This window comes from Lacerta agilis, chromosome 9 (assembly GCF_009819535.1).
Source record: "Lacerta agilis isolate rLacAgi1 chromosome 9, rLacAgi1.pri, whole genome shotgun sequence".
NCBI lineage: Eukaryota > Metazoa > Chordata > Lepidosauria > Squamata > Lacertidae > Lacerta > Lacerta agilis.
The window spans coordinates 69,437,153-69,459,853 of record NC_046320.1 but is presented as its reverse complement, the minus strand read 5'-3'; the positions used below and the strand labels follow the sequence as shown (position 1 = coordinate 69,459,853).

Below are 22,701 nucleotides of genomic sequence, written 5' to 3'. Positions count from 1 at the left end.
CAGGACTAAACCACTTCTGGCACAACAGGACACTGTGAAGAGTGCCAGAGCGCCCGGAAATGTCGTTTTACCTTCCTGCCGCAGTGATACCTATTTATTTACTTGCACTGGAGTGCTTTTGAACTGCTAGGTTGGCAGGAGCTGGGACAGAGCAATAGGAGCTCACCCCGTCGCAGGGATTCGAACCGCCAACCTTCTGATCAGTAAACCCAAGAGGCTCAGTGGTTTAGACCACAGCGCCACCCGCATCCCTAGGACCTCCATACACCCTGCCCAGGCTTGCGCCCCAGGGAGGTCTCTTTGGTGCTGCTAACGCAGTGGTTTGACCAACCCCAGGGGTACATTCCATTGCGTCTTGAGACAGATGGATGCCAGTTTAGGTCTCCCAGTTCCCAGCAGCTGTGGAGGAGTCAAGGAACTGCAGATTCCACAAACAAGCACACACACACACACACACACACACACACACCAAAATTATGCTGCCATTTCTGGGAAGCTAATCTGAGTCTAATCCCGGCAGCCCAAGGCAGGGAACCCAATACCTAAAGCATGCAACACACACAATCCCACTTCATAGTCTCCACTGATGAGGGTATCATTACTTCCTTGGGGCAATCTGGTTAAGGTTTAGCATCCAGCTGTCCCAATATTTAAGAGGATTTCCCCCCTAATCTTTGTAACCGTCATGGGCTGGTGGTGGAGAGGAACAGTTGCTGTGCACTGCCTTTCTGAAAGCCTTTAGAGATTCTGAAATCTCTGGTTGGGAAGGGTGCAGCTGAGCAGTAGGATATCTTCTGTGCATGCAAAAGACCCCGGGTTCAGTCCCTGCACCCGGGACACCCCATTCTGCCTTCTTCCGGGTCCAAAAGGACCTGCACATTGGCAGAGGCAGAGCTAGCTGCCCGCGGGGGCGGGGCGAGCGTCCCAGGGGGCGGGGCGGCAGTGTCACCCCCCTCAGGGATGGCACCCCAGGCAAGCCACACCCACCGCACCCCGTTCCTCCACCGCTGCACACTGGCAATCGCACATCAATTGGACGTGCCTAAAATGACGCTTGCTTTTCGATCGCGCTTCTTTTTCCTCGAGAACCGCATTGCAAAATTCAGCGGTGCGCAACTTTCAAAGGACGAGTGTGTCCCAATTTGCGTCTTGTTTCAGTGAGGGTGAACTAAGCAGGCCAGCATGGAAATGTGAGCTGAATGGGTGTCTCTTAGTGGGTGGGCAGCCGGTAGGTTCTACTTTGCAGGATGATGATTCGTATTCTGCTCGTACCTGCAGGACAGTTTGACAAGTGCACATTCTGCAATGATTGCCTTCTTGGATCAGATCAAGGTCCATCTAGGTCAGCATTCTGTATTCAGCTTTGAAATATTTCCCGAATACACTATCACTTATCCCCGGCTTCTAACTGCTTGTCAATCTCAAGAACATCTTTTACCATCTCTGTTAGCTTCACCTGTGCTGCTGTGCCAGGAGTTTCTCAGCTGGGTCCTGGGCAAAACCTGGAGCTTCTCCACATCCAAACGTCAACCATGCTCACAATTTTTAAATTAATTTGTGGGATTTACACATTAAGAATGCCCACTTATTGTGGGAGGTTATTGGACAATTACCTTAAAAAAAATTGGTTTTTCAAATTAAAAGTTTACAGTGATATATCAAACATAAATCATAAATACCAGGTTCCAAGGATACTCTTGGACTTCCATCCTCCCCTTTGTAGGTTCTATTATTAATCACTTCCTCCCACATCTTTTATGATGAGCCAAATCTTTTACATCTCCATTGTGTCCAGAATTCACCCTTAAACTACAAGTGATATTCCAATCCTACTAACAATTTTAACCGTTTACAATGGTTATAAATTTTCCCCATTCCTTATTAAAATTTTGGTCTTCCTGATTTCTGTTTCTTCCGGTCATTTTAACCAGTTCAGCATAGTTCATCAACTTCATCTGCTATTCTTCTCTGGTAGGAACAATTACCTTAATATACCTGAAGGAGCATCTCCACCCCCATTATTCAGCTCAGGGGGCCATTGTGAGAGGTGAAGTTACAGAGAACCAGGTAGGGGGCCTTCTTGGTGGTGGCACCCGCCCTGTGGAACGCCCTCCCACCAGATGTGAAGCAGTTATGTGATGTTTAAAAGAAAAATCTGAAGTCATCCCTGTTCAGGGAAGTTCTTAGTGTTTGAGGTTGTATTGTTTTTTACTATTTTGTGTTGGAAGTCCCTCAGAGTGGCTTGGGCAACCCAGTCAGATGGGCAGCATACAAAAAAAAATGTTGTTGTTGTTGTTGTTGTTGAAAGTTCTTCTTCCCAAAACACATAAACTATGGAACTCCCTGCCACAGGAAGCAGTGATGGCCACGAAACTAGATGGCTCTAAAAGAGGATAAGACAGATTCATGGAGGAGAGAGTTATTGATGACCACTAGCCCAGTTGACTATGCTCTGCCTCCACAATTGGAAGCAGAAATGCTTCTGGATAACACTTGTTGGAAACTACTAGGGGGGTTGCTCCTGGGTCACATCCTGCTTGTGCATTTCCCCACAGGCATCTGGTTGGCCCCTGTGAGAACAGGATCCTTTGAGAACAGGATGGGCCATTGGCCTGACCCTGCAAGCTACCCTTACATTCTTACCTCTCTAAGATAGGTCCAGTTTGGGAACGTTCTCACCCTGCTCTCTTGTTCTCCTCCAGAAGGGATGAGCGATGTGGTCAGCTCGGCCCGGGACTGCCTGCAGGCTGGCGAATCCTGCACCAATGACCCCAGCTGCAGCTCCAAATTCCGGACCCTCCGGCAATGCATCGCCGGCAACGGCGCCAACAAGCTGGGTCCGGATGCTAAGAGCCAGTGTCAGAACACGGTGACGGCCCTCCTGTCCAGCCAGCTGTACGGCTGCAAGTGCAAGCGGGGCATGAAGAAGGAAAAGCACTGCCTCAGCGTCTACTGGAGCATCCACCACACCTTGCTGGAAGGTGAGTCGGCGGGGCTCCGCGACGTAGCAGGGAGCTTGGGGAAGGAGTAGGCCGTTTGGGGGCAAGGGAGGGTGGGGAGGAGCCACTGCATAAGCGCTGGAGGGAAACAGCGACCTTTCCTCCTGGCTTCCTCGGAGGAACAGACTGTGGGGGTTATGCTTTGACGAGCCATAACCTGTTGGGTTTTGCTGTGAGAAGCCATGGTGCTATGTCGTCCAGCATGCTTCCCTGTGCCAATCTGCTCCTCCCGGTTCCAGCAGAGTATCTCAGCAGCGGTGTGCCTGGTATGCGTAAGGAGTATCAGCTATGTGGTAAATCACTCGTACAACTGCTTCTTCTAATCTACGGAAGCTTTGTTGTACAGCGGCAAAAAACAACAAACCAGCCAGGAGAGAGTGAAGACATGGCTTCTCTCCCTTTGCAGGCAAAACAGAAAGTAAATCACGTTCACATAACAAAGCATAGAACCCATATGTGAACACATCCCAGTGGCAGGACGTCACTTCCCACGAGCTGTTAACCCTGTAAGCTCTAGGTCTCCTCACACAGACATGAGCAAGGAAACCTCACCCAGAATTAATGGGGCTGAGGCAACCAAGACACCTCCCAGGCCAATGGTTTTCAACCAGTGCTGGGGCACCCTGGGGGGGCCTTGATTGATGGTCAGTGGTGCCATGGGCAACATTGGCCTCTGTCCTTCTTTCCTTCCCATGCTTCCTCTGATGTCTTCTCACCTCTCTGCCTCCCAAATGCTTGCAAAGCTATCTGTTGCAGTAGCCCTAGCTACAAGCTCCACAGGTGAATGGTGCCTGGGGGGCATCTCTCTTTGGGGTGGGGGGCAGCTCAGAGACCAGGGGTGGCAGCAGCGGCTGCCCGGAGGACTCCCAAGGAGAGGGGAGAGGAGAGGAGGCTGAGGGAACACTCCACAAGGGAGCATGTTCGAAAAAGCAGGAGATGCTGCCAGTTCTGCAGGCAAGGGGTGACATAACTGGGCTCCTGAGCCCCTCAGGGGAGCTGCAGAAAGAATGTCAAGGGAGCAGTGGACTCAAAAAGGTTGGAAACCTCTATCCTAGGCACATAAGAAGGCATCAATTTCTGTACTGCCCTGTTTGCATGCAGCTGCGGTTCATCTTCTGCCAAAAATGACATCGTTCATATCATTGTCTGCCATGGCAACATTACTTGACTAAGAATAGTTATACGCTTTAATTCTGTGAGAGTTTAATTGCTTGTCGATGGCTATTATATGTCCTCAGCTTTCTGTATTCTCTCTGTGTTGTTTTAATTTGTGTACGCTACCTTGACGTCTCATAGATTCACAGAGTTGGCAGGGACCCTGGGGATCATCTAGTCCAACCCCCTGCAATGCAGGAATATGCAGCCGTCCCTTATGGGGATCGAACCTGCAACCTTGGCATTATCAGCACCACGCTCCAACCAGCTGAGCTATCCAGCCCTGCCAGCCCTGCCTGGGGAAAAGGCAGGGTGTAAATAAATACAATAGCAATTGGCATTATTTATTATTATCATTATCATTATGCATCCATCCCAAGGAGGACAAATGGCCAGTAGCTTAATTCTTTATTGACAAAGCACAAACTTACGGTAGCTCCTGAGGCCCAATAAACATGCACACACATGCTTCTGGTGGGAAAGTAGTTGGCTCCACTCTCTGGGCTTGTGAGAAGAGGAGGAGAAGAAGGAGGAGGAGGAGTTTGGATTTGATATCCTGCTTTCTCACTACCCGATGGAGTCTCAAAGCGGCTAACATTCTCCTTTCTCTTCCTCCCTCACAACAAACACTCTGTGAGGTGAGTGGGGCTGAGAGACTTCAAAGAAGTGTGACCAGCCCAAGGTCACCCAGCAGCTGCATGTGAAGGAGCAGAGACGCGAACCCGGTTCCCCAGATTACGAGTCTACTACTCTTAACCACTACACCACACTGGCTCTCTCAGAGCTGGACTACTGCAGCAATGCAGACTCCTGCATGGGTGCTGATGCTGCGCTTGCCCTTTCAAATCCCTCCTGGTCCTGGGAGACATTGGGCGGGGGCGGAGGGGATGCTGCCACTCCCTTGCCTTCGGGCACTGCCCCTCCCTGCAGCTCCTGGTCCTCCCCACGTCCTGCACCTCCTCCTCCATCCCCAACTGCTCATACCACTCCCCATCTTCCAGCTCTGACACCGGCCTTGTGGGAGGTGTGAAACTCCATAAATTGTGACACACACACACACACACACCTGCATCTCCTGGATCAGTCTCCAGCCCTGATAACTTCTCCAACCGCTCCTCTGAGCCCTGCCATTCCTGGGCATTACGTAATTTAAACACTGCACCTTACGTACATGGCAAAATTTCATCACCGTAGCCTTATTCCGCCCTGCTCACTTCAGCGCAAAGGAAACTCAGTGCAAATGGATGGGATGGAACAAGATCAATTGCACCATGTTTGCAGACTGAAAGCAATGGCCAGCGGAGAATACCGATTGTGTTCCCTGGATTGATTTCCGTTGTGGACATGGGACGAGTAAGCAAACACCGGCGTTTCCGTTTTCATATGAACACTCTGACATCCTTAACCCCTCCGTTGGCCTGAAGCAGACCAAACACCATTTTAAAAATCTGTTTATTAATTAGATTCTTATCCTGCTTTTCGGGCAGTTAAGCATTTGCCAGAGAGAGAGAGAGAGAGGAAAGGGCTATAGCTCAGTTGTAGAGCACCCACACTGCATCTGCAGAGTTCAAGATTCAATCCCCAAAGGCATTTCCAGCTAGGGTTCAAAGAGAACTCAACAAGAAACCCTGGAGGGAGAGGCACCAACAGTGATCGCAGGTTATACTCTGCTAGATGGGCCAAGCGACTAAAGAACAACAAGCTATTTTAGAGAGGTAAGAACCTAAGGAGAGCCTTCTGGATGAGGCCAACAGCCCATCTAGCACAGCATCCTGTTCTCACAGTGGCTGACCAGATGCCTGTGGGAAACCCGCAAGCAGGATTCAAGCACAAGAGCACTTTCTCTTGCTGTGGTTTCCAGCAACTGGTATATCAGAAGCATCGCTGCTTCCAACTGTGAAGGCAGAGCAGAGCTGTCCTGGCTAGGAGCCACTGATAGCCCTCTCCTCATCCAGGAATTTGTCCAATCCTCTTTTAAGCCACTCAAGTTGGTGACTATCCCTGCCGCCAGTGGGAGGGAGTAAACTAGGGAAGAATTATTATTATTCCATCTTTTAACGATGTGCTGCTTGAACTTTCTTTTACCTGCCCTGAACCTAAGTTCCAACATTCAGTTTCATTATTTTTGGAAGTTGCCTTCAGTCAGAGTCAGCGGATTTAGTTGTGCCATCGTTCCCACAGACATATTTGTGTTGAAACTGTCCACAGAAACAAAGCAGTCTGCACTCTATCGGGCATCATACATAATATAGAACCAAGGGTTCTGTCTTGGGCCCAGTCTTATTCAACATCTTTATCAATGACTTGGATGATGGGCTTGAGGGCATCCTGATCAAGTTTGCAGATGACACCAAATTGGGAGGGGTGGCTAATACCCCAGAGGACAGGATCACACTTCAAAATGACCTTCACAGATTAGAGAACTGGGCCAAAGCAAACAAGATGAATTTCAACAGGGAGAAATGTAAAGTACTACACTTGGGCAAAAAAAAAAAAAAAAAAAAGACACAAATACAGGATGGGTGACACCTGGCTTGAGAGCAGTACATGTGAAAAGGATCTAGGAGTCTTGGTAGACCATAAACTTGACATGAGTCAACAGTGTGATGCAGCAGCTAAAAAAGCCAATGCAATTCTGGGCTGCATCAATAGGAGTATAGCATCTAGATCTAGGGAAGTAATAGTACCACTGTATTCCGCTCTGGTCAGACCTCACCTGGAATACTGTGCCCAGTTCTGGGCACCACAGTTCAAGAAGGATACTGACAAGCTGAAACGTGTCCAGAAGAGGGCAACCAAAATGGTCAAAGGCCTGGAAACAATGCCTTATGAGGAACGGCTTAGGGAGCTGGGTATGTTTAGCCTAGAGAAGAGAAGGTTAAGGGGTGATATGATAGCCATGTTCAAATATATAAAAGGATGTCATATAGAGGAGGGAGAAAGGTTGTTTTCTGCTGCTCCAGAGAAGCGGACACGGAGCAATGGATTCAAACTACAAGAAAGAAGATTCCACCTAAACATTAGGAAGAAATTCCTGACAGTAAGAGCTGTTCGACAGTGGAATTTGCTGCCAAGGAGTGTGGTGGAGTCTCCTTCTTTGGAGGTCTTGAAGCGGAGGCTTGACAGCCATCTGTCAGGAATGCTTTGATGGTGTTTCCTGCTTGGCAGGGGATTGGACTGGATGGCCCTTGTGGTCTCTTCCAACTCTATGATTCTATTATTCTATAATATCCCTGCGACATAAGTCTTGCAATCTAACAATTAACAACCTGTTCAAAAATGCATCAAAAAGGAAGCATGAAGCTGGGATGGGGAATCTCAGGGCCAGTGCTGGAATGCGGCCCTCCTGCCCTCTCTTTGTGGCCCTCTGGATTCTCCCCAGGCCACACCCCTCCTTTGCCACACCCCTCAAAGGTTTTGCCCCTCCTTGAGTGCTTTTCCCTGGCTAGAATTTGCCCTGGAACTCAGACAGAGCTTCTTGCTTCCCTGGGCAGAGGACAGAGACGGGGGTGTGAGTGGTTGTTAGAAACAAGCCTATTGCATTAAGTAAAATTAACCTTCGTTGCTCCACCTACTTCTGCCTCTGGCCCCGCCCACTGCTGGAACGTGGCCCCTGGAAAGTTGCCCAGCAGGGAATGTGGCCCTTGGGCGTTACCAGTTCTCCATCCTTGGCATAACGATTGCCAAATGGTCAGTTAACAATACAGTATTGGATCGACACCTTCACATGCCAAAGGTATTTAAATTGCTCTGCCTGTATTCTTATTTTATTTTATTTTATTTCCTATGGGTTATATGCCACTGGATGGCAGAAAACAAACCTCAAAGCAGTTTCCAAAAAAGAGAAAACAATAAAATTATCGCTAAAAAATTTACAACCATAATTTAAAACACAGAAAGTTGAAACCACAATAGAATAGCACGAAACAAATTGAAGCTCATACAGTCATTCCTCTGGATTACGAACGCGCCAAACCCGGAAGTACCAGAATGGGTTACTTCCGGGTTCGGCGCATCACGCATGTGCAAAAGCACGAAATCGCGCTTTGCGCATGCACGGAAGAGTCGAATCGCACCATGCACATGCGCAGATGAGGCACTTCAGGTTGCGCACTTGCGAATGGGTCTCCGGAACGGATCCCGTTCACAACCAGAAGTACCACTGTATAAACTTTCTAAATATCTGGGTAGGCTTGCTTGTATGCTGTCAGGTTGCAGCCCCTGATGAAATCTACTGCCTCGTGGTTAGCTCCTCATTGCCTTGGTGACACAGAAAAGCACCAATTACACATCATGTGGCCGTACCCCGTAATGGCATTCAGCAGCCCCAGCAGAGGTGCCACTTTGGTGTGAGAAGTGGGCTGCATGATTGATGTTCCATCCATTATCGAGGCGCTTTGGATCCTGACCAAAGGGAGTCGTTTCCCCCTGATCTCACTTTTGTCCCAATTCTGCTGCCCTCAACAGAGAGTTTGTCACCATTGATCTCCTCTGCGTTTGAAGTGTCAAATAACAAATTAAACAAGCACACAGGCTAATTAAACGCATGCTATTAAACAAGAGGCTGCTCTTGGCATTTATTCAGACATTTATTCCCCTTCTGGCTCCTTCCCAGCTCTCCGTGATGTCTCCCTTCCATGTCACATTGCCACTGAGCAAAGAGGCCCTCATGGACACCCTTCTCTATGAGTGGAGGGGTGGAAGGTCACGATCCTGGCAGCAGGGTCCTGTCACCTCCACGCCTCCCAGAGTCCAGAGAAGGCTATCTGCCCAGTGTGTGGACTCTAGGGACAGACAGATCTGCTTCTCTCTCTTCCTCATTTTTCCAATCTCCAGTTCAGTTTGCAAATTCCTTTTTAAGCTCCCCGTGAAAACCCATCAGTAATTTTTAATGCAATTTTGCCTAGTGTACATGGAGTTCTTTTTTCGAGGAGTTTTCCCCAATATAATAAGAACAAAACAAGAGCCTGGTGCAGCAAGCCGATGGTCCACCTGGCCCAGCATCCTGTTCTCAGATGCCTGTAGGAAACCCACAAGCAGGATTCGAACGCAAGATCAGTCTTCCCTCCTGTGGCTTCCAGCAACTGCTATTCAGAAGCTTTGCTGCCTCCAACTGTGGAGGCAGAGCATAGACGTCAAGGCTAGTAGCCAACGATACCCCTCTCCTCCATGCACCTGCATGTGTTACTTTCACTAAAATATTTGTGTTTGTGCAAACTCCCCCCCCCAACCCCCCAAGATATGCCTTTCTGCACATATTATGTGGCAGTGGAGAATTGCATTGCAAAATTCAGAGAAATGAGGATTTCAAAGAACAGGGCATTTTGGTTTTTCATCTTGTTTTAGAAAGTACCGATCTTGTAGCTTCTCATCGCAATGCAAACAGAACCAAAATTCTCCCCCATATCCGGTAGATTGCCGGCGCAAAACGGAAGCAGACTGCGAAATTTGCACACTGCAAGAAATGCTTTGTCGAGATGGTTTGATCCATGCCTCTGCACATGGGATCCTGGTTGGACATTATGTCCATGCCCCTGCTGCTGTGTTTCTGTCACATTGAATGGTGTGTACATAGAAAATGTTCACCTGCGATTCAGGGGTTGCCAAAGTGGTGCCCGTGGGCACCGTGCCTTCATCAGCAGCCCTCAAGCAGGGGACCCAAACTCTGAACTTTCTTTTTAAAAAAAATAAAGCAAGTCTCTAGTTCTCCTAGAAAGAAGGATAGGAAGCAAAATGTCAGTGAAATTAACTCTTTATTCAAAGAAACCAAAACAATGCCTTTCTTGATGGCAGAAAGTGAGGAGGAATTAAAGAACCTTTTAATGAGGGTGAAAGAAGAGAGTGCAAAATATGGTCTGAAGCTCAACATCAAAAAAACTAAGATCATGGCCACTGGTCCCATCACCTCCTGGCAAATAGAAGGGTAAGAAATGGAGGCAGCGGGAGATTTCACTTTCTTGGGTTCCATGACCACTGCAGATGGTGACAGCGGTCATGAAATTAGAAGACGCCTGCTTCTTGGGAGAAAAGCAATGACAAACCTAGACAGCATCTTAAAAAGCAAAGACATCACCTTGCCGACAAAGGTCCGTATAGTTAAAGCTATGGTTTTGCCAGTAGTGATGTACGGAAGTGAGAGCTGGACCATAAAGAAGGCTGATTGCCGAAGAATTGATGCTTTTGAATTATGGTGCTGGAGGAGACTCTTGAGAGTCCCATGGACTGCAAGAAGATCAAACCTATCCATTCTTAAAGTAATCAGCCCTGAGTGCTCACTGGAAGGACAGATCCTGAAGTTGAGGCTCCAGTACTTTGGCCACCTCATGAGAAGGGAAGACTCCCTAGAAAAGACCCTGATGTTGGGAAAGATGGAGGGCACAAGGAGAAGGGGACGACAGAGGATGAGATGGTTGGACAGTGTTCTCGAAGCGACTAGCCTGAGTTTGGCCAAACTGCGAGAGGCAGTGAAGGATAGGCATGCCTGGCGTGCTCTGGTCCATGGGGTCACGAAGATTCGGACGCGACTGAATGACTGAACAACAACAACAGTGATCCCAGCAGCCCTTTCCAGTAGGCCTTGCCCCAGTGAGGCTGTTGCAAGGACTATATTAAGCCACAGCTCACAGCCAAGGCCATTATGAATAGGCGAGTCTCGACTCTCAATAGCTCATGTTCAGATCTGAGCACTTTGCAGCTAGCGAGGTCTTAGATCTGAGCTACACAAGCACTTTGTGCTAAGCGCATGGCACACACACACACACACACCCCTTACGCCAGTGGGTACCAGGCTTACATCTTAGTTCTGGTTATCCAAAGAATTGTCAGAAACAAGGGGAAACTGCAGCAGCTATGGATTTAGCTGCATTTCTGTTCTCTCGCCTGTGCTTCTCTCCTCGAGGGAAATGCCACAGCTCAGGGGTAGAGCCTCTGCTCTGAATGCAGAAGGTCCCGGGTTCAGCCCCCTGACTGCATCTTCAGGGAGGCCTGGGAGAGGCACACCTCTGAACTCTTGGGAGAGCTGCTGCCAGTCAGTGTAGACAAGGCATGGAGGGGGGATCTCCAGCCAACCTAGACCTGGCAGGGGTTCAAATCTGGCCCAGGTGGCCATTTGCCCCCAAGTTTGCCCTGCTGCCCCACATTTGATCTGTGAGGTCAGGTAAACGGGCACATGAAAATGCGGCTGCAAAGGAACATCCAGGAGTTTGAAGTCCCAATAGTTCTTTGGCTAGCAGAGCTCCTTTGGAGTGGTCTTTTCGCAGGTGTGGTGTCAGGTGTACGTCAGCAATTTTTAAAAAAACCATCACTGTTATATTAGTGTCCATTAACGAAACCAAAACAACGCAGGTCTAGTTATCCCAGAAACTCTTCCCAGTGATCTTGCCCTGGTGATGCAGTTGCAAGAACTGAAGGTCTTTGCTTTCCCACAGCTACCTGTCGCCTCCTCTCCAATGTTTTTCTCAAGCAACTGGAGACTATATCTGTGCGCAACCAATCTCTCCTCTGCTCTTTTCATTTCTCTGTGTCTTCTGGGAGACTAAGGGGAAGGAGAGCAGGCCACAGCAGGAGGAGGAGACTCCATGGACGCTTCAGCAGCCAGTATCATCTCTGTTCCTGCCCCCCCTCCTCCACTGCCTCTGAGTCTGGATTGTTCTCTGCCCCAGCCTCGTCCAGCTCACTAAACCCTGTTCGCATCTTCAGCTTCCAACACCTCCTCCTCCCAGTCTTCTCCCTCGGACCACTCATCACTATCCCATGACCAGTTCCCTGGGTCTGAGCTTTCTTCCCCTCAGGGTTCCCCAGTTGGTACTCCCCCTGTCAATAGACATTTTTCATCCGCAGATGAGTGTCCATTTGCAGGTACTAGGCAACCATCTTTCAGACTTGAGGCCATTCCACCCTGTATTTAGAAGGTACATTGAACAGAGGGTGGGATAGATGACTTCACAAGTCCCTTCCAGCTCTAAAACCCTATGATTCTATGGCTGTGTCAAGGGCTGGATGGGTGCAGAGGTGTGTTAGGAGACACCAGCTGGGGAACCCCATTTATTTGTATCTATGTATATAATTTAGCATATGCAGTAGACAGTACTGTCCCAGCCCTGCCTGAAGATGCCAAGGATTTGAACCTGGAAACATTTGCATGCAAGGCTCTGCCACTGAGCTATGGTCCTTCGCAGTCTGGAGTTTTCCAGAAAGCCCTCCTCAAAACTGGGCTCCCATGTCCTCTGATAGGATTTCAGCAGGTTGGACTCTTGAACTTCACAATTCTATGACTACAATGTCCTGGTTTTCGACAGAACATTTGTGCACAATTTTGCAAAAGAGTGCAGAAACACGTCTGTGCCAAGCATCCTTTCCCATCATGCAAAATAGCATTTCCTTTTCCGTTTTGGTTTCCTTGCTGGACAATAATAGCCTATTGAAGCCCACTGCTGTATGCCTAACCCTCCTGCCACCCTTGGTTTATTATGTACCTTGGTGAAGAAGGAAAAAAACATTAGCAGAGCCAAGGATTTTAAATAAATCAACACCCTGGCTGTGCGGTGCTCACTGTCATAGCTTTGACGGAGATGAAAGCCTGTGTGTTGAAATAATCAGTCTTTTATTCTCATAAAGACTTTCTCCCCCCTCCCCCCCGCAACTTTGGGGCAATAGGGAAATGTCAACAGAGCACCCCACAAATATGCAGACAAACCGAAGGATTCCATAGAGGATGGTGGCCCCACCATTCATCAATCTGACACCCCCTTAGACCACAGCAGAGTTTTTCTGTTGACAGGGGAGCTGGCGAAGAAACCATTGTTGTGAGTCTCCAAACGGAACGCATCCCTCCTGGCTTTTCAGATGTTGTCTGATGTTGTTCTCTGTGACCTTCGCCGGTAGTTCTGGGCCACACATCTTGTGGTGGCTGGTTGGCATGACAACACTTCAAAGCCCTTTCTGAGCTCAGTGTGGGCCTTTCGAAACCAGAGGAGGCTGGAAATGGGGAGGGCAAGAGGAGGAAGGAGGCGGATGTGAAGGCGAAACCTCCTGCACCTTGCGACTGGGCAACCCCGAGGGCACCGGCGGTGCTCAGGAGCCGTCAGATGAATGGCAGAGACTCAGAGTCCACCCACCTGAATTTAGGAACTGAGGAGCTGAGGAACTGTTCTCAAAGTGGCTGTCTGGATGCCTTTGGGGAAACACGAGAGCAAGATCTGAGCACAAGAGTCCTCTCTGCTCCTATGGGCTTCCAGCAGCTGAAACTCGGAAGCATCGCTGCCTCTGACTGTGGAAGCAGAGCATAGCCATTGTGGCTAGTAGCCATTGATGGCCCTGTCCTCCATGAGATGGGTTGACATACCATTTCCACTGGTGACTACATATGATTTTGGATCTGCTCCCCTTCCTCTGCCTTATCTGATGGCCATGATTCCAGTTCACCTAGTGGATCTGGTGGACTTCATTGGCAAATGATCAAGTCATAGAATCATAGAGTTGGAAGAGACCACAAGGGCCATCCAGTCCAACCCCCTGCCAAGCAGGAAACACCATCAAAGCATTCCTGACACATGGCTGTCAAGCCTCCGCTTAAAGATCTCCAAAGAAGGAGACTCCACCACACTCCTTGGCAGCAAATTCCACTGTCCAACAGCTCTTACTGCCAGGAAGTTCTTCCTAATGTTTAGGTGGAATCTTCTTTCTTGTAGTTTGAATCCATTGCCCCGTGTCCGCTTCTCTGGAGCAGCAGAAAACAACCTTTCTCCCTCCTCTATATGACATCCTTTGATATATTTGAACATGGCTATCATATCACCCCTCAACCTTCTCTTCTCCAGGCTAAACATACCCAGCTCCCTAAGCCGTTCCTCATAAGGCATCGTTTCCAGGCCTTTGACCATTTTGGTTGCCCTCCTCTGGACACGTTCCAGCTTGTCAGTATCCTTCTTGAACTGTGGTGCCCAGAACTGGACACAGTATTCCAGGTGAGGTCTGACCAGAGCGGAATACAGTGGTACTATTACTTCCCTTGATCTAGACGCTATACTCCTATTGATGCAGCCCAGAATTGCATTGGCTTTTTTAGCTGCTGCATCACACTGTTGACTCATGTCAAGTTTGTGGTCTACCAAGACTCCTAGATCCTTTTCACATGTACTGCTCTCAAGCCAGGTGTCACCCATCCTGTATTTGTGCCTTTCTTTTTTATTTTGCCCAAGTTTAGTACTTTACATTTCTCCCTGTTGAAATTCATCTTGTTTGCTTTGGCCCAGTTCTCTAATCTGTTAAGGTCATTTTGAAGTGTGATCCTGTCCTCTGGGGTATTAGCCACCCCTCCCAATTTGGTGTCATCTGCAAACTTGATCAGGATGCCCTCAAGCCCCATCATCCATCATGATCGGATTGGAAGAACTTCTGCTTTCCTTGGAATGTCTCTTAACTTTGGCTCATAGGTGAGCCCTTCTAATAGCTGGAAAGAGGGAGGAGAACTTCTCGTATGTACTTTCTCTATGCAAGAGACATCAGTTTGTCAATATCTAGCATGCCCCCCTACACACACAAAAACCTCACATTACAGGCTGTTTGTGGGGGACACTAGTTTCTCAACAGGGGGTGTCCTACTAGGGACACAGAAACTGGTGAAGAAACTCCCCGGGGATTATGCAAAGCTCGAGACCCCAGGCTTGAGAATGCCACTGACCTGTACCTAAAGTGAAACTTCACAGTGAATTTGGACATTCCTGGTCAACAGAAACACCCAAGGAACGTTGCGATGAGCAGACAGAATGTCAATAGAACTAGCAAGATTTCTCACAGTGGGTCATACAACCCTAGGTTGCGGGGACACATAAATTCCCAATTTCCCTGGCCGAAGTATGACTGATGGGTGGGATCATCCATCTGTCAATCGCCTGAAAATAAACAGGGCATTGCGTGCAGCAACCTCGCGCATTGGGGGTCGCGTTGTAAAACATCCCAACGTCAAAATATATAGGAAGGATCTTTTCAGACCCGATGGCGTGCACCTTTCAGACACAGGTAATGATTATTGGCTGACCGACAATAGGCATGGCCTCTCGGAATGGTTGGCGGATTGTGAAGCATCTTTTCAGGTGTAGGTAGTCTTGGCGGCGAGACCGTGATTTTGCAGCCACGGGTAGCGGTTGCAGGCCTTGGGCAGAATCCTTTAGTCATCATCATAAAGGGGGGGCCGTGGGGCAGTGACCCCACACCCGCATGGCGTCTCGATATCAGGGTTCCCGTTACAGGGGGCTTGGAGGGAGGTATTGGCCCATACGCCCCGAGATTGTCATTGCCCTCCCCCTCCAGCGGCGGCGAACAGGGGGGCGGGCTATCTGCTTGAACATATGTTCTCCAGAGCTAGCCCAATCCCCTCACATGCTGGATAACCCTGAAGTTACCCAGGTCCCCGGCTGGGGAGCTGGGAAGGAAAACACCCAATGCCTGAGCCAAGGTCTCCCTACATCTGAATCTTAATAAAGTTGTGGCCTAATTTTAATCGCATAGCACGTTGTCTTGTGTCATTATTCCGCTCAGGGGCTGCCTGGGGATTGGGGGGGGCTCCGCCTGATCACGCAAAGTGAAACTTCACAGTGAATTTGGACATTCCTGGTCAACAGAAACACCCAAGGAACGTTGAGATGAGCAAACAGAATGTCAATAGAACTAGCAGAGCTAGTGTGGTGTAGTGGTTAAGAGTGGTAGACTTGTAATCTGGTGAACCGGGTCAGCGTCTCCTCTCCTCCACATGCAGCTGCTGGGTGACCTTGGGCTAGTCACACTTCTCTGAAGTCTCTCAGCCCCACTCACCTCACAGAGTGTTTGTTGTGGGCAGGGCCGTCTTAGAGGGATCGGCCGCCGTGGCGTGCCGATCCCTCGGTGCCCCCGGTGTGCCGCCTCTCCGCCTGCCTCCCTCCCGCGCTGGCTGCCCCTCGGGAGGGGGGTGGGCGAGCGGGGGATGAGGGGCGTGGTGCTGGAGCGGCACGGGGCTTTGCGTGCCCTTCCCAGCGCTCCAGCTGGGGCTCCGGAGGGCGGGCGGCTTGCAGCCCCCCCCTGCCGGCGCGCGAGTGCCCACCCGCCCGTGAGGGTGGGGGCAGGTTGGGGAGGTGGCGCCCGGTATGTCGGTGGGCTTGCGGGGGTGCCCCTGGGGGGCCCGGCACCCTGGCGTGCTGCGCCACCCAGCCCCTATGAAGAGACGGCCCTGGTTGAGGGGGAGGAAGGGAAAGGAGAATGTGAGCCGCTTTGAGACTCGTTCGGGTAGTGATAAAGCAGGATATCAAATCCAAACTCTTCTTTTTCTTCTTCTTCTAGCAAGTTTTCTCAGAGTGGGTCATATAACCCTGGGTTGTGGGGACACATAAATTCCCAATTTACCTGGCCCAAGTATGACTGATGGGTGGGATCATCCATCTGTCAATCGCCTGTCATGGTCAGGTGACCAGTTTGTGCCTGCACGGACTATCAACCAATAGTTGGGGCTTGCAAAGCACCGTACATGGACCTATGCAAGGCTTGGTTTTCTGATCAGGAATACGAGGGCACAGAACCAGAGCACCCACACATTCAATTTCCATCTGTGGCTCCTCATCCATCTAGCGGGACTCGCAGAAGACCCTACCTTCCCAATGTTATGATTTCCACTCCTGGTATGACCAGCGAGGGCGCACCCATGTACAAAAATTGTTATAATGGCCTCTTAAGTGTGATAATTAGAGCATTACAGCCTTGGACTGTTTTTTTATTCCTCCAAGCCACTAATTTTTGGCAAGTATTGAGTTTTTAAAGGGACCTCATAAAAGCGTTAACTCAGGGAGTCATAACTCTTGCCTTGTCAGGGCTGTGAGTGTTTTATGCTCCGTGGAAATTAAACCGGGAGTAAAACAAGGGCACCCAAGCGTAGGCTGGGAAATAGATGGATTAATAAAACACCACTGGGGGATGGAAGAAAAAGGTAGGGAGGCCGGGAAAGAAAAAAAGTGGGGATGAATTACGATGTGAGGGAGGCGGAGAGAGAAAGAGGAAGGTTGGTTAGGTGGTAGAGAGACCCGTCTTTGGCACCCAAACATCGCCAAACATGTGAAAGGAGTCGGATTGCCAGACTCTGAGCAGGTACTGCATCAAAAATGTGCTCTGCGGTGCATTTCCCCGTCTAACTACTCTCCATCAATTAATGAGAAAAGAAACTGCGTTTGAAAATCAGCAAAAGAGAGAGAAAATGTTGGTGGGACTCTCAAAGATGGGGGGTGGCAGGTTGTGTCGCCATTGTTGCGCTTTCCTACCTTTTGTGGGGGCCGGGGGTTTTTGGGGCTGCCCTTCTAGAAATCAGCTCTCTGGCGGGCTGGATCCTGCAGCTCGCTCAGGTGCCAGCAGTTTCTGAAAGCCCCGTGATGTTTTCGGATGGGCGTTCCTGTAAGTGCAGGAAGCGGCAGAAACTCTCTCTCTCATGCTCCTGAGAGCTGTCCATTGTTGGTGTTTCTTACAAACAAAGTCTTCTCACTTCGCACACACAGTGCATTATTATTATTATTATTATTATTATTATTATTATTATTATTATTTTAAGGGGAAAGGGAAAACTGCCCTCAATAACAACATCAGTGAGGCCAGCCTTCCCAATTTCTCTTGGTTCATAGAATCATAGAATTGTGGCATTGGAAGGAATCCCAAGGGCCGTCTTTTCCAACCCTCTGCAATGAAGGAATCTCAGCTGAAGAATCCCTGACCAATGGCCCCCCAACATCTGCTTAAAAGCCTCCAACGAAGGAGAGAGCACCGTGTTTCTCCGTTCCACTGTCAAACAGCTCTTACTGTCAGAAAGTTCTTCCTGAAGTATAGTGAGAATCTGCTTCCTTGTAACTTGAACCCATTGCTTTGTGTCCTAAGCTATGGAGCAGGAGAAAACAAGCTTGCTCCACCTTCCATGTGGCAGGCCTTCAGATATTTGAAGACGGCTCATATCACCTCTCTGTCTTCTCTTCTCCAGGCTAAGCATCCCCAGCTCCCTCAACCGTTCCTCATAAGTCTTGGTTTCCAGATTCCCTCTTCTGCGCATGTTCCAACTTGTCAATATCGTCCTTAAAATGTGGTGCCCATAACTGAACACAGGACTCCAGGTGGGGTCTGGACAGGGCAGAGTAGAGGGGTACTATTCAGCAGCGGAGCAAGCCAATCGGGGAGCTCCGCGGGACCTCCAAGGAGTCTGCCTGCCTCCTCCCACTCAGCCACCCTACAGCTGAGAGGGAGGTGGCGAGCGGACTGTTTGGAGCATTGCAGAGCCTGCGGGCGCCCAAGCCACTGCATCACTCCCAGGAGAGATGTGTGGCTCGGGGGCGTTGCAGGCCCTGCAGTGAGTGCTGCCTGCCATTTTGTCACACACACCCCTCAGTGGTGATACCAGGGTCAGACCACCCCGACCACACCCTGCTTCCTCCACCCCTGGTACTATTACTTCCATACATAGGTAAAGGGTAAAGGGACCCCTGACCATTAGGTCCAGTCGTGGACGACTCTGGGGTTGCAGCGCTCATCTCGCTTTACTGGCCGAGGGAGCCGGCGTACAGCTTCCGGGTCATGTGGCCAGCATAACTAAGCCGCTTCTGGCGAACCAGAGCAACGCACGGAAATGCCGTTTACCTTCCCGCCAGAGCAGTACCTATTTATCTACTTGCACTTTGATGTGCTTTCAAACTGCTTGGTTGGGAGGAGCAGGGACCATAGCTGTCAACCTTCCTTTTTCTTGCATTGGGAAACAGCCAATAAGGGAAGGACCGAGCAACGGGAGCTCACCCCATCTCGGGGATTCGAACCGCCGACCTTCTGATCGGCTAGCCCTAGGCTCTGCGGTTTAACCCACAGCGCCACCCGCGTCCCACTTCCATATATACCATTGTTCAGTCGTTCAGTCATGTCCGACTCTTCGTGACCTCATGGACCAGAGCACGCCAGGCACGCCTATCCTTCACTGCCTCTCGCAGTTTGGCCAAACTCATGTTAGTAGCTTCGAGAACACTGTCCAACCATCTCATCCTCTGTCGTCCCCTTCTCCTTGTGCCCTCCATCTTTCCCAACATCAGGGTCCTTTCTAGGGAGTCTTCTCTTCTCGTGAGGTGGCCAAAGTACTGGAGCCTCAACTTCAGGATCTGTCCTTCTAGTGAGCACTCAGGGCTGATTTCTTTGAGAATGGATAGGTTTGATCTTCTTGCAGTCCATGGGACTCTCAAGAGTCTCCTCCAGCACCAGAATTCAAAAGCATCAATTCTTCAGCGATCAGCCTTCTTGATGGTCCAGCTCTCACTTCCGTACATTACTACTGGGAAAACCATAGCTTTAACTATACGGACCTTTGTCGGCAAGGTGATGTCTTTGCTTTTTGAGATGCTGTCTAGGTTTGTCATTGCTTTTCTCCCAAGAAGCAGGCGTCTTCTAATTTCATACACACAAAAAACACACACACAGCTTCCTGCATTTGGGGACTCTGCTTGGCTAATTGTGGACATCCGTCTGTCTCGAGAGACAATGGAGTGCACCTCCAAGGGTGCAGTCAAACCGCTAGAGAATCACAGCACAGACCTTGCCTATGGGGGCTGTCATAATGAGTTAGGAATACATAGGAAGCAGCCTTATACAGTCAAACCAACAGTCCACCTTCTCCAGCATTGCCTACTCTGACCGGCAGCAGCTCTCCAAGGTTTCAGGCGGAGAGCCTTTCACAGTCCTACCCAGAGGTCAAATGCAGGAGGTGACTTTGTGTACAGAGCACTTGACCAACCACTGAGCTTCTTGCCCCCGTCATGTTCACTGCAGCGGTACTGACACAACACCATCGCAAACCCTTGAAGCTTGAAAGGCAGTCGGCGGGAGCTGCAGCCAATCTGGCCTTTCCAGAGCCAGCCCTGGACTGGGAAAACAGTGGCGCAGTCCAGCAAACATGATTCATGGTGGTCGGATGAAGCCGAGAGCAGTTTTGAGAGACCGATGCCAGATTCCTGCCCCCAACATGGACCTGCAACCTGACGGCAACAAAAAATAATCTCCGACAAGATGCCCTTTCTTCTCGCGTTCTCGCACATCCCTCCCTTTTGACGGCTTCTCTTATTAAAAACGATTCTGTAGCCGGCTCCGCTTTGGCCTCCTGCGATCCCTCCCAATCTTTCTCCGGCATGAGAACTGGGTCTCCAGGAGTTGTTTCTCTTGGAAATTGCCGCCTCCCCTGCCCTCCGCCTTGTCCCCCAAACGTAGGATTGATGGATGAGTATCAGAGGAAGGGAGCCGAGACAATGTCGGCTTGTTTGCAAAAGCCTCGTCTTCCACAGGCGCGAACCCTCGAGAGGCCGTAAAGGCTTCCAAGAAGCCATTTATACAATCAATTATCAAAGCCCTTGTCCTGGGAATTTGTGGAGCGTATTATTTACTCAACGCCGAATAAAAGCAAAGATTGCATTTCGGGAACCTGCACATTTGCAAGCGCCAGTGAAATTGTCTGAGGACAAAAAGTGGCCGCCGTCGTTACATAGGCAATTGTCCTCATCCAAGCAAGAGGATGCATGTGTGTGTGTGTGTGTGGAGGGGGGTGTCTCCCCCTTTGGACTGAGGCTGTGCGCACCCTCCCACTCCCTTTGCATCCAGCATGATCCCAAAGCTCTTTTGGGAAGTGGTGGATATACAACATTAGGCACAAGCCACATCCATCCTGCAGTTTCCTATGAAATGTTATGTTGCGATGCTATTCCTCCTTGCTAAAAACGGGTTGGTTTACATTTTAAAACAACAACCCCCTCAGGGTCTCCTCGTCCCTGCTGTTGTGTAAAACTGCTGTTTTCCTCTTATTATACCTCCATCCCTCCCGTTGTTGTTGTTGTTGTTGTTGTTGTTACTATTAAGAGTTGCCATACACCCTGAATCTCCCGCACATAACCGGAATGTGGCATTTGGAAGCAGGGTCCAGATGGAAATCACTGAAATGTCTGGGAAAAACCGGGTGTATAGCAACCCATGTCAGAAGTCTATATTTTGGCAAATTTCCCAAAAAAAATAGCTCAAAAACTGCGCGCGCACGCACACACACACACGTATATGTATATGTATATGTATATATGTATATAATTTTGCAAACTTCTGTGTCCAGATTTTCACTTTTTGAAATATGGCAACCCTATTACTATTACCATTTTTAATTTATTTATACCCCACCTTTTTCTCTGATGGAACTCAAGGTGGCTTACAGATAAAAACAAGAATTGCTTAAAAACATAGAGAAAACAGTAATTTAAAAAGTAATCATTGATCAAATGAAAATGATAGGTAGATGATAGATAGATAGATAGATGATAGATAGATAGATAGATAGATAGATAGATAGATAGATAGATATGAGAGAGAGAGAGAGAGAGAGAGAGAGAGAGCGAGCGAGAGATGATAGATAACATACAAATAATTACCAGTTCTTCCATTAAAAGCAGTCAGTTCCCAGAAGCTGGAACAAGAAGGTCTTCAGCTGCTGATGGAAGGGGAACAAGGATGGAGCCAGTCTGGCTTCTCTAAGGAGGAAGAGCCAAACTTGTCTGGGAGCCACCATCAAAAGGGCCCTCTCCTGAGTCCCCACTGACCATGCTTGCAGGGGTGGTGGGACTGAAAGAAGCGCTTCCCCTGAAGATCTCAAAACCCAGGCAGGTTCATACAGCCTTTCAGATAGCCTGGGCCCTCACAAGACAGAGGGGCAGCGGGGCTTTGTTGAGGCTGCTCAGCTTCCTCGCCTAACAGCTGGTGTGAGAGGTAGCTCAGCAGTCAGTTCCCCGTGCATCAACTGGGCAGCCTCAGCAAAGCCCCACTGCGCCTCCAGCTCGCGAGGAGACCTTCCCCAGACATCCTCTCGGGCTCTGGGGAGGGTCTCCTCATGAGTCACAAGGATTCTCCAGGGTACTTCCCACTCCTGAGTTCCACCTCCAGGTTCCCAGAGCTGTGTGTATGTGCGTTTGCACGCAAGTGGGGAATTGCCAGTACTGTGCCCATTTTTGTTTCTGTCACCAGACACCCCTGGCACATGGTTCCCAGGGACTTTGTCCAGGAGGGGATGCATCCTGCAGGCTGAGGGAAAGGGTTTCCTATCCCTGTTCCGAAAGGTGAACTGTCTGTGCGCATATAGACTTCACCATAAGTCTGATGGCCACTTTTGGGAAGCCCTCGAAGCCAGAGGCCGTTGCTGAATCTTACGGCAGATAATTCAGTCCAAGAATTAGGGGTGTAAAGAAAACACTATATTTTGTCGGGCCACAGCGTGCCGCCAATCATTTTCAGTGAGTGACCCTCCCCCACAGCTAGCAACAGAGGTAAATAATTATAGGAGGACAAATGCATGCAAATCTGCCCACGGTGTGTGTGTGTGTGTGTGTGTGTGTGTTTCCCTTCCTGCAGAGTAGACCCCTCCTGGCTCTCAGAATCACCATGGCTTATGTATACTGCCTCTGCAGACCATATAAATGTCAAAACGCACACACTAGGCTGTTTTGTTTTTCATATATTAAAAACTTGCTGAAAAAAACTATTTACC

General features: G+C 49.4%; 1 protein-coding gene across 1 annotated transcript in view; it reads left to right on the top strand.

The window, feature by feature from the left end:
- Positions 1–22,701, top strand: part of GFRA4 (GDNF family receptor alpha 4) — a 131,219-nt gene that overhangs the window by 89,070 nt on the left and 19,448 nt on the right. Inside the window, exon 2 of the mRNA XM_033161024.1 lies at positions 2,703–2,981. Coding sequence (XP_033016915.1) covers positions 2,703–2,981 — 279 coding nt within the window. The remainder of the gene's footprint in view (positions 1–2,702; positions 2,982–22,701) is intronic.